Here is a 15,076-nt window from a genome sequence, read left to right as displayed (position 1 = left end):
ACAGGACACATAAAATTAGAAGTTAATGCTTGTGGCACTGAAAGAATAACATGAATCTATATTCTTAAAATGCTTTTTTTTAAAGTTAATTAGTTATTACATGGTATCACAATCAATAAAAAAAATATGTCAAATATGTCAAGACTTCATCGTATTCTCATAAGCAATACACAACCATCCAACAGTTTTGGATTTTTTTAAATGTTTTTGAAAGAAGTCTCTTATGCTCACCGAGGATGCATTTATTTGATTTTTTTTTAACAGACAAATATTGTGAAATATTACAATTAAAAGTAACTGTTTTCTATTTTAATATATTTTAAAGTGTAATTTATTCATTTAATATATTTTAAAATGTAATTTATTCCTGAGATGGCAATGCTAAATTTTCAGCAACATTACTCCAGTCTTTAGTGTCACATGATCCTTCAGAAATGTTGAAAACAGTTGTGTTGCTTAATACAGGATATATGTTTTATCTAATTTATTCTCTGATGAATAGAAAGTTCAAAACAACAGCATCTTTTGGAAATAGAAATCTTTTGTGACATTATTTATAAGTGACTTTACTGTCACTTTTGATCAATTTCATGCAACCTTACTGAATAATTCATGAAAATAAAATGACCATACGACCTCCAACAATAAAGTCAATGTGATTATAAAAACACATAACCGCACTTTTTTTTTTTTTTTGAGGGACAAGTCCAAACTATTTTTTGTGGGAATCTGTTATTCAGAAGTTAACGGGGGGCTCAGGGCATCCAGTAAAGCACTAGTGATGTCAGACTGTGCCGTAATATTGCAAGCATTTCAAATCTCCAGCTCAAGATGTGACTATTGTGTGGGCTGACCAACACAATAGCTGTTTCCACAGACATATGCGAGGAAAAAGAAAAGAAAAAAAACACTTCAAAAACTTTGTGACCTTAAGCTCATTTTGCAATCTGTAGCTGGGTGAGGGGTTATAAGGTCCAATAGACAGGAAGGTGTCGCAGTGATGTGTTGCCTACACATGTCAGCTCTAACTCACTGTCTGGTTTCTCTATGCGTGGTTGTATCAGCAGAGGAAACGCACACATTCAGAGCAACTCTTTGTTCCTCTTTCAGCTTCCTAACACTCGCTTTCCTTCACTCAAGTCCAATTCTGACTGAAGCAGCTCTTGAAAGGGACAATCCCAGCTAATGTCACATACATCAATCCTTCTCTGACATCAAACAAATGAAGCTCTCAAGTTCATGTCCAAAAAAAAGAAAAAGAAAACACTGACATTATCTGACGTCTGGTATTGAATAACTGTATTTTTGTTTTTAACACTTTCAACTGAAAGAGGCAAGTTAATTCAAAAATTATAATTCATTACCTTCACACAAGATATATTATCGTCCGATACAGATATTTTTAAAAAATGCCTAATATCGGTTAATAATATATCGGCCTTGGCGAATTATCGGTCAGCCACTAAAAAAATACTTCAAATTTGCCAGCAAAGGAAAAATCCCATCGTTGGCCAGAATGCCATGCATTGTAAAGATTGTTTGGCAGATGTGTCAAAAGCGGGACTTTTATTTTGATGGCACTGAGAACGCAGAAACACACATTTCTGAAGGGTGCATTTGTAGCCTGAATATAAACACGTGTATTTTGTGATTGACAGTCCGTCAGCGCGAATTGAATGCGGACAGGAGAGTTAAGATTCACTGGAGATGCAAGATCGCTAAACTTTAAACCTTTGATTTCAAACTATGCTGCGCTTTGTCCAGTTGCCCAACATGTCATATTCATGTCGTTTTCACTGTGTGCTTATGTAAAATTAGTGTCTTATTGTCTTTATTTGAAGAAATACGATTCCCAGTGCGGCCTACCGGATTACTGAGTGCCCAGTTGGTGACAGTGTTTACTTTCTTTCTTTTTTCTTTTGTACAATTTCTTTATTTGTGAAAAATACTGTAATAGGATTACAGAATTAAGAAGTCTACATCTTTCTTAAAGGTATAGCCTTTTTCCGGGTGGACCATCAAGACTATTGGTCCTCCTAAGTGTCAATCATTCTGGTGATATGTTTACGTAAGGCCGTCGTACGTGCTCGTGCACACGATTCACACGATGGTGTGCGCTCAAAACACAGGTTGGGCTTCCCACTGATGCTTCAGGCGCAAAGTTTCTACTTGACAAGTAAAGTTTGGCATGCTATTTGGAGAAATCCATTTAAAATCACTGCTAGTAAAAGTTAATGTAAGCTATGATTAGCTCGTGCATGCTCTCTCATGCACACGTTTAATAGGCGTTCCCTCTCGGGAGCAGATAGAGTGTTGCGCATGTGCATTTTTCAAAAAGTGGAGAGGGCGGTTCTTTTCTAAAATTTGGGAAAATCCTCCGCTATACCTTTAAGTATAGCCTATATCTGTTTATTTTTACAGATTAATCTTTTCTTTTTCTTTTTTCTAAAATATAAAAAATTAAGTAAAATGATTTGCCATTTGCCACCAAAAAAATCAATATCAGTCGACCACTAGTATTCTGTTTCATAAAAATCATAATAGGAATCAAAAATTATATAGATCAGACTGCCATGTGTCATAAATCTTTGGAAAGCTGTCAACTAATAGAAAAAAAAAAACAGAGTGCAAGGGTCGCAATACCCAAAGTTACAACTTTTAACATAGCACAGCATCATAGCAACAGTACTTATGGCGCAAGGTGAAAAAAAAAGGAAGTCTATCTGATGCATATGTAGAAACAATTAAAACCTTTTAAAATAGCACAGACAGAATGAGAGAAAGCATACTCTGTAAACTGCATTTTTGCTTATTAGGCTACTTGACAAAAACAGGAAATGGCATATTTTCACTTACAGCAGATGGTCCCAATTAAGTCTAACCACAACACAACATGGTGCGAAGATTTTAAAATAATCCTCAAAAACTGACATGATTTAGGCTTAGGTTTATAAAAATATTACAAAACCGTTTGCTGTCAATAATAATAATTAGGCTACATGTTGGCAATTATCCGTGAATAACATCGGCCACTGATATATCATTATATTTATGTTTTAGGACGTACTGAAGCATATAAAAAAGACAAGACTGAGTTGCTGTTAGAGTATTTGAAACAACCAAGAAATTGTCTCAAAGCAGTAAATTAAAAGAATGACCTAGTAATGAACTTATCAACGAAGCACTTCCACTTGCTCATTTGACGACTCTGTCAAAGAAAGATTGTGTTTCTAAAGGACTGACTCCTCATGCAAGATGCAAGGTCATCCAGACCTTGCGATGTCATTCCTTTGCGGTCAACTCCCAAGTGCCAGCCTCTTCAAGTGTCTCTTGTCATCCTCCTCAGATCCCTGAGGAACGGCGCTTAGCAGCCTAATAGATGTCCTTGTCCTGGAGAGATGCCGGCCAGGCTGCGCTCCACAGGCTCTCTAAATACTCTAAATAGTGTATTCCTCACTTCCTCACAGTAAAGACCTGGGTAGTAGCGGAACATTGAAATCCACACTGAAATTGGATGACAAGCTGATCAAATGTGGTTAGTGGAATGGAGGATCAAGATAACATTATAGGGGGAAATAAGAAGCTAAATATTAGGAATTCACACAAGCAGTCTAAACAATTATTAGTGTCAGAATTTTTTTTTTTTTTTTTAAAGAATTATTTTATTCAGCATGGACACATTAAATTGATCAAAGTGACACTAAAGACTTATAAAAATAATCGATTTCAAATAAATGCTGTTCTTTTGAACTTTCTACTCAAAGAATGCTGAAAAATGCATCAGTTTCCACAAAAAAATATTAAGCAGGACCACAATATTAGATTGATTTATGTAAATTCAGCTTTGCCATCATATAGGAGTGAATTCAATTTTGAAATATATAAATAGAAAACATTGTACATTATTTCACAATATCATGTTTTTTACCGTATCAAATAAATGCATCCTTGGGTGAGCATAAGAGGCTTAAAAAAAAAAAAAAACCTTAGAGATCTTATTCATTAAGAATATTATTCAATATTAATATTTATTAATATTCATGTTTCTGCTGAAAATACAGAATTATTTTAGACGAATATGCTTGCATTGTCACTGACTAGATATTTAATATATTTAAAATATTTAAATTAGGCAACTTTTTACTGGTAACATAAGACATTGTCATATACATAAGACACTTGGCATTACCAGGACCCACAAATATCCCCCGCTTGCGTAATTATACATTATATTCAACATTATATAGTAGATTAATGTTACCCTGGAAATCCAGAGTTCTCGCGAGAGCACAAGTTGAATTTGCTCAGCGAGTTACTCTGGCGTTGAGTAATGATGCTCATTAAATATGCCCTTGTATCCGAGCTGCACCAATCACATCGGGTTATCTGATATAGGCGGGCCAGAGGCGAGATAAACAGATGACGACAGCACTGTGACGTCGAAGTCATTAGTAAACATTGCAAGATGGCTATGGATGAACACCAGTTGTTTGAAACGGCTTTGGCCGCTACAATGAACGAGTTAGACTTGGCTTTTTATCTAAAAGAGGAACAGAAGACGGCCCTCGAATCGTTCCTTTGCAAGATAAGCGTTTTTGCTGTTTTGCCGACCGGATACGGCAAGAGTCTAATCTACCAGTTAGCTCTGCTGGTAGCTAAGCGTATGGGGCTTGTTGTGATTGGTCGTAGTGTTATCCAATTGCGTGCAGTGAGTTTTTCAAATGCATGCTTGGTGCCGCCCCTCGAGCTGGCCGATTTTCATTAGTCGATGCCAGACCATTAATCTTTCAGATTTAGGTCTGGATTTCCAGGCTAGATTAATGTAGTACTGACACTAAAACTCTGAAAACTTTTTCTTAGACAGTAATTTTTATTTTGGGTGAACCATACACAAAACATATTGTCACTATCCACGATACATTGTTGCATTTTTGTATTGTGATATATTGTTACACCCCTAATACTGTAGGCTATATAGAATGATATCAGTTTCAATAACAGATCACTATGTTTAAACTAAATTAATTTACATCAAAAAACTTTATTTTTCCACTTCACATACTTAAAAAAAAATTAAATCTTAAACTTAAAAATAAAAAATAAAAAAAACAATCAGCGAATAAACAATCGGTGCATCTCTACTAAATAGCCCATTATTAGTCCATCAAAACGCTCTTTTATTTTTGGGGGTTATAAGTTCCAACACATTCAAGAAATCTGAAATATATCAACAAAACGTCGCTGTCGCTGTGTTCAATTACAGGGCACACTCTTAAAAACAGCTGGACCACTAGAAAGTAAACACTGTCAATCAGTCACTCCACAGTGCTGAGGTCCTTCCCCAAGCCAAAACAAACAATTCATCAACGTGGGGCCATTTTCCTGTCATGGACAATCAGAGGCTTTTTTCTGTCTAGCTTTGTTTCTTTTTCATACAGAGGTTCATGAGGTCCTCAGACACGTTCATGTGTACCTCATTGGTGATAAAACCTATTTTACCCTTAACCAGGCTATCAACATTCCAGATTAAGCATTTGTCCAGAAACATTCATAACTTCAGGGTAAATTAACTCAGAAATCAAATACAAAACAGTCAAGGCAATCACTTCCATGTTTTCTGAATTAAACATCCTGGATGTTTGAAAAAAAGAAGAAAAAAAACTGCTGACAGTGAAGAAAGCAAAGTTCCCTTGGCTATGCTGTAATCACAACCAACCGGCCAGTGCAAGAATGAGGAAATTCAAGAATAAAAGGGCACCACAAACACCGTAGCACTCGGGCTCTCTTTACCTCATACATTATCCATGCCAAGTCAAACACAATGGGGGATTGGGTTTTTTTTTTTTACCCAGGTTTTCATCAAACCACAACAGCAATTTTTTGGCTCTGTATGATAATGCCATTCAGATCCCTACTGACAAAGCTAAGACCATTCAAAATATTCCAAGCTCACACAAGTAAATAACATCTCTTGCCAATGAAATCAAGACCTTTTTGGCAAAGAGATAAACTTACAAACAACATATATCCTTAAGGCAACTGACCAGTCAATAACGAAAGAATGTTTCCAATGGTTTGAAACATTTCCAAAGTTTCATTCAGAGTGACAGCGGATCTTTTTCCACGATCATCAGACTGCACATAACAGTTATTGAATGCAACTCATGGCAAAGGACCAGAACTGATGCTGGGTGCCATGCAGACTCTGAGCCAAGCTAAATTACTTCGAAATTTGCCGTTTCATCCTCTAAGCTCCTGGTGTGACCATTGAGGAAAGCCCCAGCAGTCTTCGCCACCTCAAATGACCACATTTCAAACCGAGACCTTTGCAAATAGATGTGAGAACATGTGAAATGTTCATGGGCAACTGTCATAAAAAAAAAATGATGCAACAGGCAAGTAAGTTACACTAAGTAGAGAACTTCCTTTTTTCCTTCCTTCATACACAAGGTCTTGACCGAGTTGGACCGACCACTCATTTAAGTTTAGACTTAGACCACAATAATGATGGCAACTCTGCATTAAGGTGAGAATAGCATGCGCCATCCAGCTAACAATAACAAGCCTTTCTTTTAATGGCTTACCTTTGATCATTTTCAAGGCAGGAAGCAAGACAGCATGCATGCTCTCTTTTATGCTCCACACCATTTGATTTCTCCTCAGCTCAGACAGGTCACCGAATGCCCCTCCGCTCTTCCCTCAAAACCCCTTTGCTTTCTCCGAGTGTCTTGCCTGCATAATGGGTATAAGGGAAGGAGAGACGCCCCAGGGGAACAGGTCTTTCACGCACACACGTCTACCTGTTTACCAAGGCACACACCTTTCATTGTCCCAAGCGGACAGACTTTATTGTGTCATTATACACTACAGAAAGTGGCTACACTCCAAGTCTACATTGCATACGCTTTAGCAAAGAAAGAATAGAGAGAGAAATTGGTCCGTGTAATGTTAAGTAAAATCTTCTTCCCCTGGAGCGTGATACAGGCTGCATTGTGCTGGAGGTGATTCATGCTTTCATCATTCAAGGTGATGCTGGGATTGTTTTTCCTCCACACACACGAAAGATCTTTCTTAAACCAAGGAATTGATTTCCGATGAGCACCACAGCACATTTTCTGGCTAACCTTTCCAAAAGAAATAAAAACACAATGAAAGCACTATATATACATAAATATATATATATATATATATATATATATATATATACACACACACACACACACACACACACATACACTGAGGTTTTAAACTTCTCTTTTATTTAGCCAATTTTAGTTTTTTTCTTGAAAAGCCAGTTTTTCAAAACCATACAAAACCAACATAAATACAAAGAGTACTTTTGAAGAATTAGGCACATGTTTTAAACTAGATTTTCCCTCCCTTCCTTTTATGTATTTTTTTTATTATTTTGAGTGTTTTATTTTAAGACCCATTAGTGACAGAGGATGGTGCAAAGTTCAAACATAAAATCTCTACATACACAGCAAACAGTGTCTTACTGACAGATGAATTATCTACACAATACAGTGGCATTTCTCATATCGAAACTAACTCTACTACTATCGAAACGGCGATAAACTGATACGTAAGTTGGTACCAGGTGTAAACAAGGATTGAGAAGGATTACTCATGCTTCACACTGAACGAGCAACCGACTGTGTTAGCACACCCACCAGACCCGTGGTCATTAGACTAGCACCAGCCTCACGTGAGAAGCCCAAGCTTTATCAGGTCAAACAGGGAGCACCACACAAAAGGCTGTGTGCAGTGAACTGTAAAAGACTCGAATCGCTGCAGCCACTGGCATGATGATGCCCTCACACATGCTAACAAACATGCCATCTCTAATTTCATTGGTGGACATCAGCTGGACAGGTGGCCAGTCAACCAATCGTTGTCAAAACAGCGGCGGTTCAGGTCCGCTGGAAAGCCCCCAAATAAACAGTCTGCCACCACCTCCGCCCCTCGCTCTCTCGCCAAAAAAAGGAAGAGAAAAAAAAAACCCAGCCAGGGGATGTCTGTCACCTACTTGGCTGTCTACAAAGATGATGAAAGGTACCAGAGACTCTATATACATATATACACACACATATATATTTACACACATATATATGTTTTTATATACATACAATTCCCTGCGTGACAAAATGTAGTTGACGGGTGCTTTGGTGAGTATCTTTTTGACATGAACGTATCGACTAAAAAATACCTACAAATTTCTACATCAACATTGCAGCATAAGATTACAGCATAATAATAATATAGTGAATATAAAACTATTAACAACAGTGACAATAATAACTGAATGGAAAATAGACACTGCAATATATCCCTTAACATGTCTAATTTCTCCCCCACTAGTGTCACGAAAAAGAATGCCAAAAATGACTGTTTTCAAACAGGTTTCCCAAACGCTTCCAGTCATTGGTTGATTGAACAAATTGTCTCAAATGCACACCACTGAACCAATATTGCGGTCAAGCGCCACAACATTTACACTTTTCAGGGAAATCAATAGAATAGCGTAAAGGCTGTTCCCACCAGGAAACTACAATGATATTGATAACTATAACGTTTACGTAATCGTTCTAATTCTGTGAGAACATGGAAGTCCACACCACAGCTATATCAATACAGGAAATCTCTTTCACTTTCCTTTTTTTTTCAGGTGATGAAAGATAAAAACATTGACAGCCAATCAGAATGAACCCAAGCTTGTGCGTAGTAATTATAATAAACAGAACGTTGGTGTGGACGCTAAAATAGTTATATTTATTATTGTTCTATTGGATGGGCCTTATAGTTAACTAAGTTGGATAGGAGAAATATTTTGAAGTATTACGAAAAAAATACTTTCTACTAAGTTGTCATTCACAAACAAATGATTTCAATAAGTTGTTTCTTTTAAGGAACCGTTCAGACTCAGAGGTTACCAGTGTGAATCGGTCTAACGAATCGATTACTGAATCAATATCGATTCACATATTGAACAACACGCTATTTAAGTGATGTACATCTCGAAACGAAGCTACTTTTGTTTGTGAAACAAGTCTGTAATGCTGATTTCACAAATCGACGCACAATTAATATCTGCAACAAAAAAAGTAATAATATTTTAATTCGAATATGCATATATATATAATTAATAATATATATAGAGAAGGGTTTACTGGATGTCCCCGCTAAGTTACAGAAACACTACTGTCTGTCATTATCACACATAATTTGTTCACCGATGTCCCAATAAAGTGGCACAAGCGAAACACTGCCATGCAAAAGGGTCCTAAACGTCTCCATGCTTCTTTTTCCAGTCTGTGAGCTTCAATGTCCTTAGTTGCACTTGCCATTAAATAATCATTCGTCTGCACCGAGTGAGCGACAGCAGAGCCAGCGGCTCTGTTTAGTAAACAACACTTCACAATCGAGCACATTTCCCCGCAGACAATCAATAAAAACACATCTGACCAACGACAGAGCAACAAAAGCACACATTCAGAGGGGAGGTGTTTTCCACTCCAATCCCAAACGAAACCAAGCCTGAAACAAAGCCACTGTACTGCATTACTATAACCATACAATGTGCCTCTACACCATGTGTGCTGGGGGCATTCCGTTAATGGGGATTTCCTTATACAGAGATGCATAAAAAAAAATCCCAATTATATTTCGGGACGTTGTGTGGTTAGAAAGACTACACAAACGGTCTGACTGGTTCTCCATGCATTGCAGACGCACCGCGACGGGGCTCAATGCAACAACCCCACAACACACGCGCACTACACTCAAAATATAAAAACACACACTCTACATGCTCTTATAAAGAGGCTGAGCGCTATCATTCACAGTGGAAAGGCAGTAAACGTCCATAACGGAAAAGAAACCCGCCATGTCTTCAATAAACCCGTTAATTTAAGAGAAAGTGTGTAAGAAGAGCTAAACTCCTGCAGCAGTCCTGAATCTCAGACTTACCCTGTCACAACAGGCGCCATCTTCCACAAACTCTCACCAAAACTCCAAGACTCGCGAGATTGTCTCCCAGACCCTACCAGCCGCCGAGACAACAGAAGCAGACTGGAGATTGAAGGAGCGAGGGAGAGAGAGAAAGGGGGCGGGTGACGAGGACAGTGGAAGGGGGGCAGGGTGACTGAAAGAAAAGGGCAGACACCACAACAACAGGCGTGGGAAACTCTTCTGATCTCGCGAGAGGAGGAAAACTCTCATCATACAGCTCAGTGAGCGTGGCTCGTGTTATCGCGAGATTGGTGCGAGGCGCCGCGGATGGATGTTTTACGGAGCCGAAACACTGTTTACAAGCTCGTAAATAACCTCTTCGGGCGGAATTGGCAAGGTATTTTGACGTGAAGGCTTGAGATTTCCCAGGCTCTGGGTCTGATAAGGTTTGCTCGCAAGATACTTATTTAGTTATGGAGCTTGCTATCAAGCCATGAAAATTACTATAGTGTGCAGAAATAGTCACATGTATTCTAAAGGGGGGTTTCAATCTATTAGATCCTCACATATGGTCATCCTGGTGCGTCAAAAATGGTTAAATGCCCATGAGAATGCAAAAAGGAAATTACAAAATTAAAGTGTGAAAAGCTCATTTGGTCAGCAGGGTCACTCAAAAAAAGTTGAGAAGAAAAAATATTAACTGCAAAAGACTTTAAGAATTAAGGGAACCAATTAGCCTAGGTGTGAAACCATCAGGAAGCCTTTAGTCTCCAGTACCACCATTTTCCAGAACTGCAACCTGCTTGGAGTCTCCTGAAGCACAAGATGTCAGGATAGAGACTTTGCTAAGGTAAAGAATCCTGAAACATGACCTCCACTTAATAAGAATCGTGGGCTGAAGTGTTGTGAAATGCGTGAAGAATGATTTTTTAAGGCTTTATAGACAGAAAGGTTGAGAGAGGCTCTTAAGGGACCAGCACCACTTCCTCTTGTACCACTGTTTGAAGAATTCATCTTCCAGAATCTAACAGTAAGCTTTTGGAGTTGATTTTAAGTCCATCATGATCTCCTACCCTGAAAGGTGTGTCTTGCTCATTGTTAGTAACAGCTCACAGCATGACTCCCTCGACACCCCTGCTGTTGTCTGACTTGAACTGGTGCTGGTCCCTCAAGGTTCACTCTCAACCTATCTGTCCATTTAAAAAAAAAAAATCAATCTTTGTCTATTTCTTGACATATTTCAGCTTGTGATTCTTATAGGGTCATGTTTCAGGATTCCTTGGCTTAGCAAAGTCTCTGAGAACCTGATACCTTGTGCTTCTGGAGACTCCAGGTTTGCAGTTCTGAAAAATGGTGGCACTGGAGACTTTAATTAAGGTGAAGAATTAAGTCTGAAACCACCAGGACATTTGCAGTTAACATGCATCTTTTCTTCTCAACCTGTTTTTTTGTGGCCATGCTGACACAATTGCTGAGCATTTCGCTGTTAAATGGTCACGCCATCATTTAAAAAATTATATAGCATTTATTTAAAAAAAAAAAAATTCTCATGGGCATTTCATAAGTTGACTTGCCTAATAATTTTGCACATCTGAAAATTAGGCGTTTTTCACTTTAAGCCCTCATCAACAATTACATTGCCTATTAATGATTATATTCAATACTAATGATGTGGTTTTCAATTGGTAAAATCTGCTTGGAAAAAAATACTATCACAATATTAACTTGCCTTATAATTATGTATGCACTGTAAATATATTACTGTGCTGTACTAGATATATAATATATTTAGATATTTATTCATTTTAATTGATTCAATTCAGTTTATTTTCTTAATGTTGTATTTATTTGATTTATTTAATTATTAGTCCTTATTGAATCTTATTTTTAATTTTTTTAAATTTACGCTGTTTCTTTACACTTTTCCACGGACCCCTTAGGACTCCCTTGCGACCTCCTGGGGGTCCCTGGACCCTTATTTGAAAACCCCTGTTCTAAACAATAGAAAGTAACTAAATATAAGTACTAAATACCAGAATCTTTTACATGATTCCAGTGTTTAAGGAATAGTTTTGTCATCAGTTTCTCACCTTCTTATTTCCTGCACTGTCTTTCTTTCATGGCATAGCAGTTAGGTTGTTACAGGATCAACAAAGGTGTTGGTCCAGGAACATTTTGTACTTTTTAAAATCAGGTTCTGCCATGCTAATACAGTGTCTGTATGTACAAAAAGATTATTTAAGTAACAATAAAGAGGGGTGTATTTTGATAAACATGTCACAATATAACATTAAGACTACATGAAATTCATGAAAACATTGATTTGTGTGCATTAGTGGAACTGAAGGTGTCAGAATAAACACGAAACAATACATTTTGTCATCACTGAGTATGACCAATTGTGAACCAGCTGCGACCAATTTGCCAAAATGTAAAAATAGTTACAAATTTCCATGAGAGTGTGTAGAATGGACCACTTTGGTGTTTTTTTTTTATTGTTTGGTGTTTGGTGTTGACAGCCCCTTTGAGTTGAGAGGTGGTTGCTCAGACGTTCTCCTAAACATCTCTTTCAGTGGAAAGATACATGTCATATACAGGAACACCATGAGGGTGAGTAATGACTGAAATTTGGGTGAACTATTCCTTTAAAATACTGTTTGTCCAACATCCTGACACCTTTATTTATAACCCTGCTGTTCTGAAGCTGAATTCATCTTTATCAACCGACTATTTCATGATCTCGATTTCGTAAGAATTGGTATGATTTGTATGGAAATGTCTGGGTATTAGAAAACACGCAAGCATGAAGGTCCACCCATAAACCTAACCGTCACTGGAGCACAAGATTGTATGAAAACGTGCAAAAAAGATGATACAAATGAATCACCAATTTGCCCAATCCTAAACTATGCCTTTAAAATACTGTTTTTCAAACATCCCATCACCTTTCTTTATAATCCTGTAGTTCTGAAGCTAGAATTCCTCTTTATCACCTGATTATCTCATGATCTCAAAACACACTTGACGGCACATCTGATGCCTTTTGTGCTGCTTGGCTGTGAGATGCGTGAACTGTTCAGGAATATTAAATAGCAGTCTGACTCAAACTCAGGAATCTCACACCTGACCTCAAACTGACTTTAATCCACAGTTTTCAATCTTTCAGAAGTATTATTGATTTTTATTTGTCTGACAAGACAGTGAGCGAGAGTGGAGGAGGATTGAGAGGAAAAGGAGCATAATAAAGAAAGAAAATGTGAGAAGCAAGATAGTGGAAAAGAGCGACACGAGTACTATCACAGCAGAGAAAAGAGATTGGGGATTTAAAAAAAACAGGTTACACACAATCTGGCACTGAGCCTTCAGCCAAAGGATTCAAGGGAGGAAGCCTCATGCACCAAAGCCATTTTTCCATTCCTTTCCCCCGTCTTTTTTTACGATCTGAGTAAGTAACCTCCAGTTACTCTTAGAGTTTTATAAAAACTGTAAAGTTTCCGAAATCTTTTACAGATGAAACCAGTAAATGACTGCAGAAGTGCAAGTGTTTGAGGGCCTCACAACCATTGTAACAAAAGCCTCGAGATATGTGAAATTATGATAGGGAGTGAGTGTTTCCAAGTTTAACTATTGGTTTTAAACTTTGACCCCAACGTGTTATAAAACTAATAACATGTTTTATGGACGCACACAAATATGATTTAACGTTTCCTTTAGGAATCCCCATAACTCTTTCCTCTTCCTGTGCACACCGTAGGCTGTCCAGCCTTGCCTGAGAGTTTGTTGGAAAAGTCTTTGAGACTTTGCCAAAATTTGCCCTAAGTAACAACTATTATTTTTATCGCTATTAAAACATCGTTCATTTTAATGTGTTTGCATAGCTCAACAGTTTCACCATATCTTTTCAATTCTTTCTCAATCCATATGGTGTTGATTTATAATTTCACTTCACTTTTTTCTCCCTCGCTTTTTCTTCCTCCCTCTCCGGTATTGTTCTATCATCTGTCTTGCAGGTCCCAAGTGATTATTTTCAATGAAAGAGACCCATCTCAGGAGCTCGATGGAGCAGACAGCATGTGCCGCCAATTCAAGCAATCACGAATAAACCACAAGTGTGCCGCCCGTAAATCCAGTGTTGATGACTGCCTGTGTGTTTCGCCAAGAGAAAGACTGGTCTCCAAAGGCAAGTCTCACTCCAGCCCCCAACCAGATAATACCTTATAACCACAGACCTGTATAGTGTGTGGATTAAGGCCTAGGCCTTACGGATTTTCAATATTCACTTAGTACACACTCATCATAGTGGAAACAGCCCTCTGAGGAGGGAGAAACTTGATAGGAGAGACAAATTCAGCTGTCCCAATGTGAGTAATGTGGAGAGTCACGTTCTTAATGCAGAGAGGGATATCATTTGGTACACCAAAGTTATATTTTGTTTTCTTTTGGTGTTATTTGAATTGTGGTGCTAACTAATGGACCAACCCGATCTCTCGGCAATTCGTAAGTATTTTACGAGGTGGCTAATTCGTACGAATTTGTATGATTTTTGCTAAATCGTACATAATTTACGAGTTGCCCAATTCGTATGAATTCGTACGAATGACCTACCCCTGACCCCGCCCCTAAACCCACCCATCACTGGGGTTTAGACAAATCGTACGAATTGGTTCTTCTCCAAACACACACACACAGACATGGGTTTTCATGTTTTATGCCAACTTATAGACATAATGATTTGTATACTCTACAAACTTTATATTCTATCCCCTAACCCTACTCCTACTGCTAAACACAACCCTTACAGAAAACTTTCTGCATTTTTACATTTTCAACAAACATTATTTTCAAGCTGTTTTCCTCATGGGGACCAAAAAAAAAAGTCCCAACGAGATCAAAAATTACTATCCATACCAGTAACCTAGGGTTTACCAGGACCACACACACACACACCATGAGGAAAATCGGCAGCATTTCAAAAGTGAGGGTGCTTTGGGTAATTTGATAATATTTCTGTATCTGATAATGAATGCCAACGGGCATCACAAGACACCACTGACATTTTGCTGGGCTGGACTGACCTGTAGTTCAAGCAGTCAGCTGTATGAATGTGTTCGCCTCGGGGGGCACA

At 38.0% G+C, this 15,076-nt stretch overlaps 1 protein-coding gene across 6 annotated transcripts in view; it reads right to left on the bottom strand.

Moving 5' to 3' along the window:
- The window catches only part of rbpjb (recombination signal binding protein for immunoglobulin kappa J region b), an 84,800-nt gene that overhangs the window by 47,130 nt on the left and 22,594 nt on the right, over window positions 1-15,076 (bottom strand). For 2 of the 6 annotated variants that reach the window (XR_014029055.1, XR_014029056.1), the window contains exon 1: window positions 9,970-10,067. The exons of 1 other annotated variant lie outside the window; for it this stretch is intronic. Coding sequence is in view for 2 of the 5 variants with exons in the window: in XM_081350778.1 (XP_081206904.1) it covers window positions 9,970-9,989 (20 nt within the window). In the remaining 3 variants the exon portion in view is untranslated. Of the gene's footprint in view, window positions 1-6,584; window positions 6,720-9,969; window positions 10,083-15,076 lie in introns of those variants that run through there. 3 more of the 6 variants (XM_081350778.1, XM_081350777.1, XM_081350780.1) reach the window with 3 other exon arrangements.

This window comes from Scardinius erythrophthalmus (genome assembly GCF_964197995.2).
Source record: "Scardinius erythrophthalmus genome assembly, chromosome: 2".
NCBI lineage: Eukaryota > Metazoa > Chordata > Actinopteri > Cypriniformes > Leuciscidae > Scardinius > Scardinius erythrophthalmus.
Note: the sequence above shows the minus strand (reverse complement) of the source record. Positions and strands in the feature narration are given on the sequence as shown.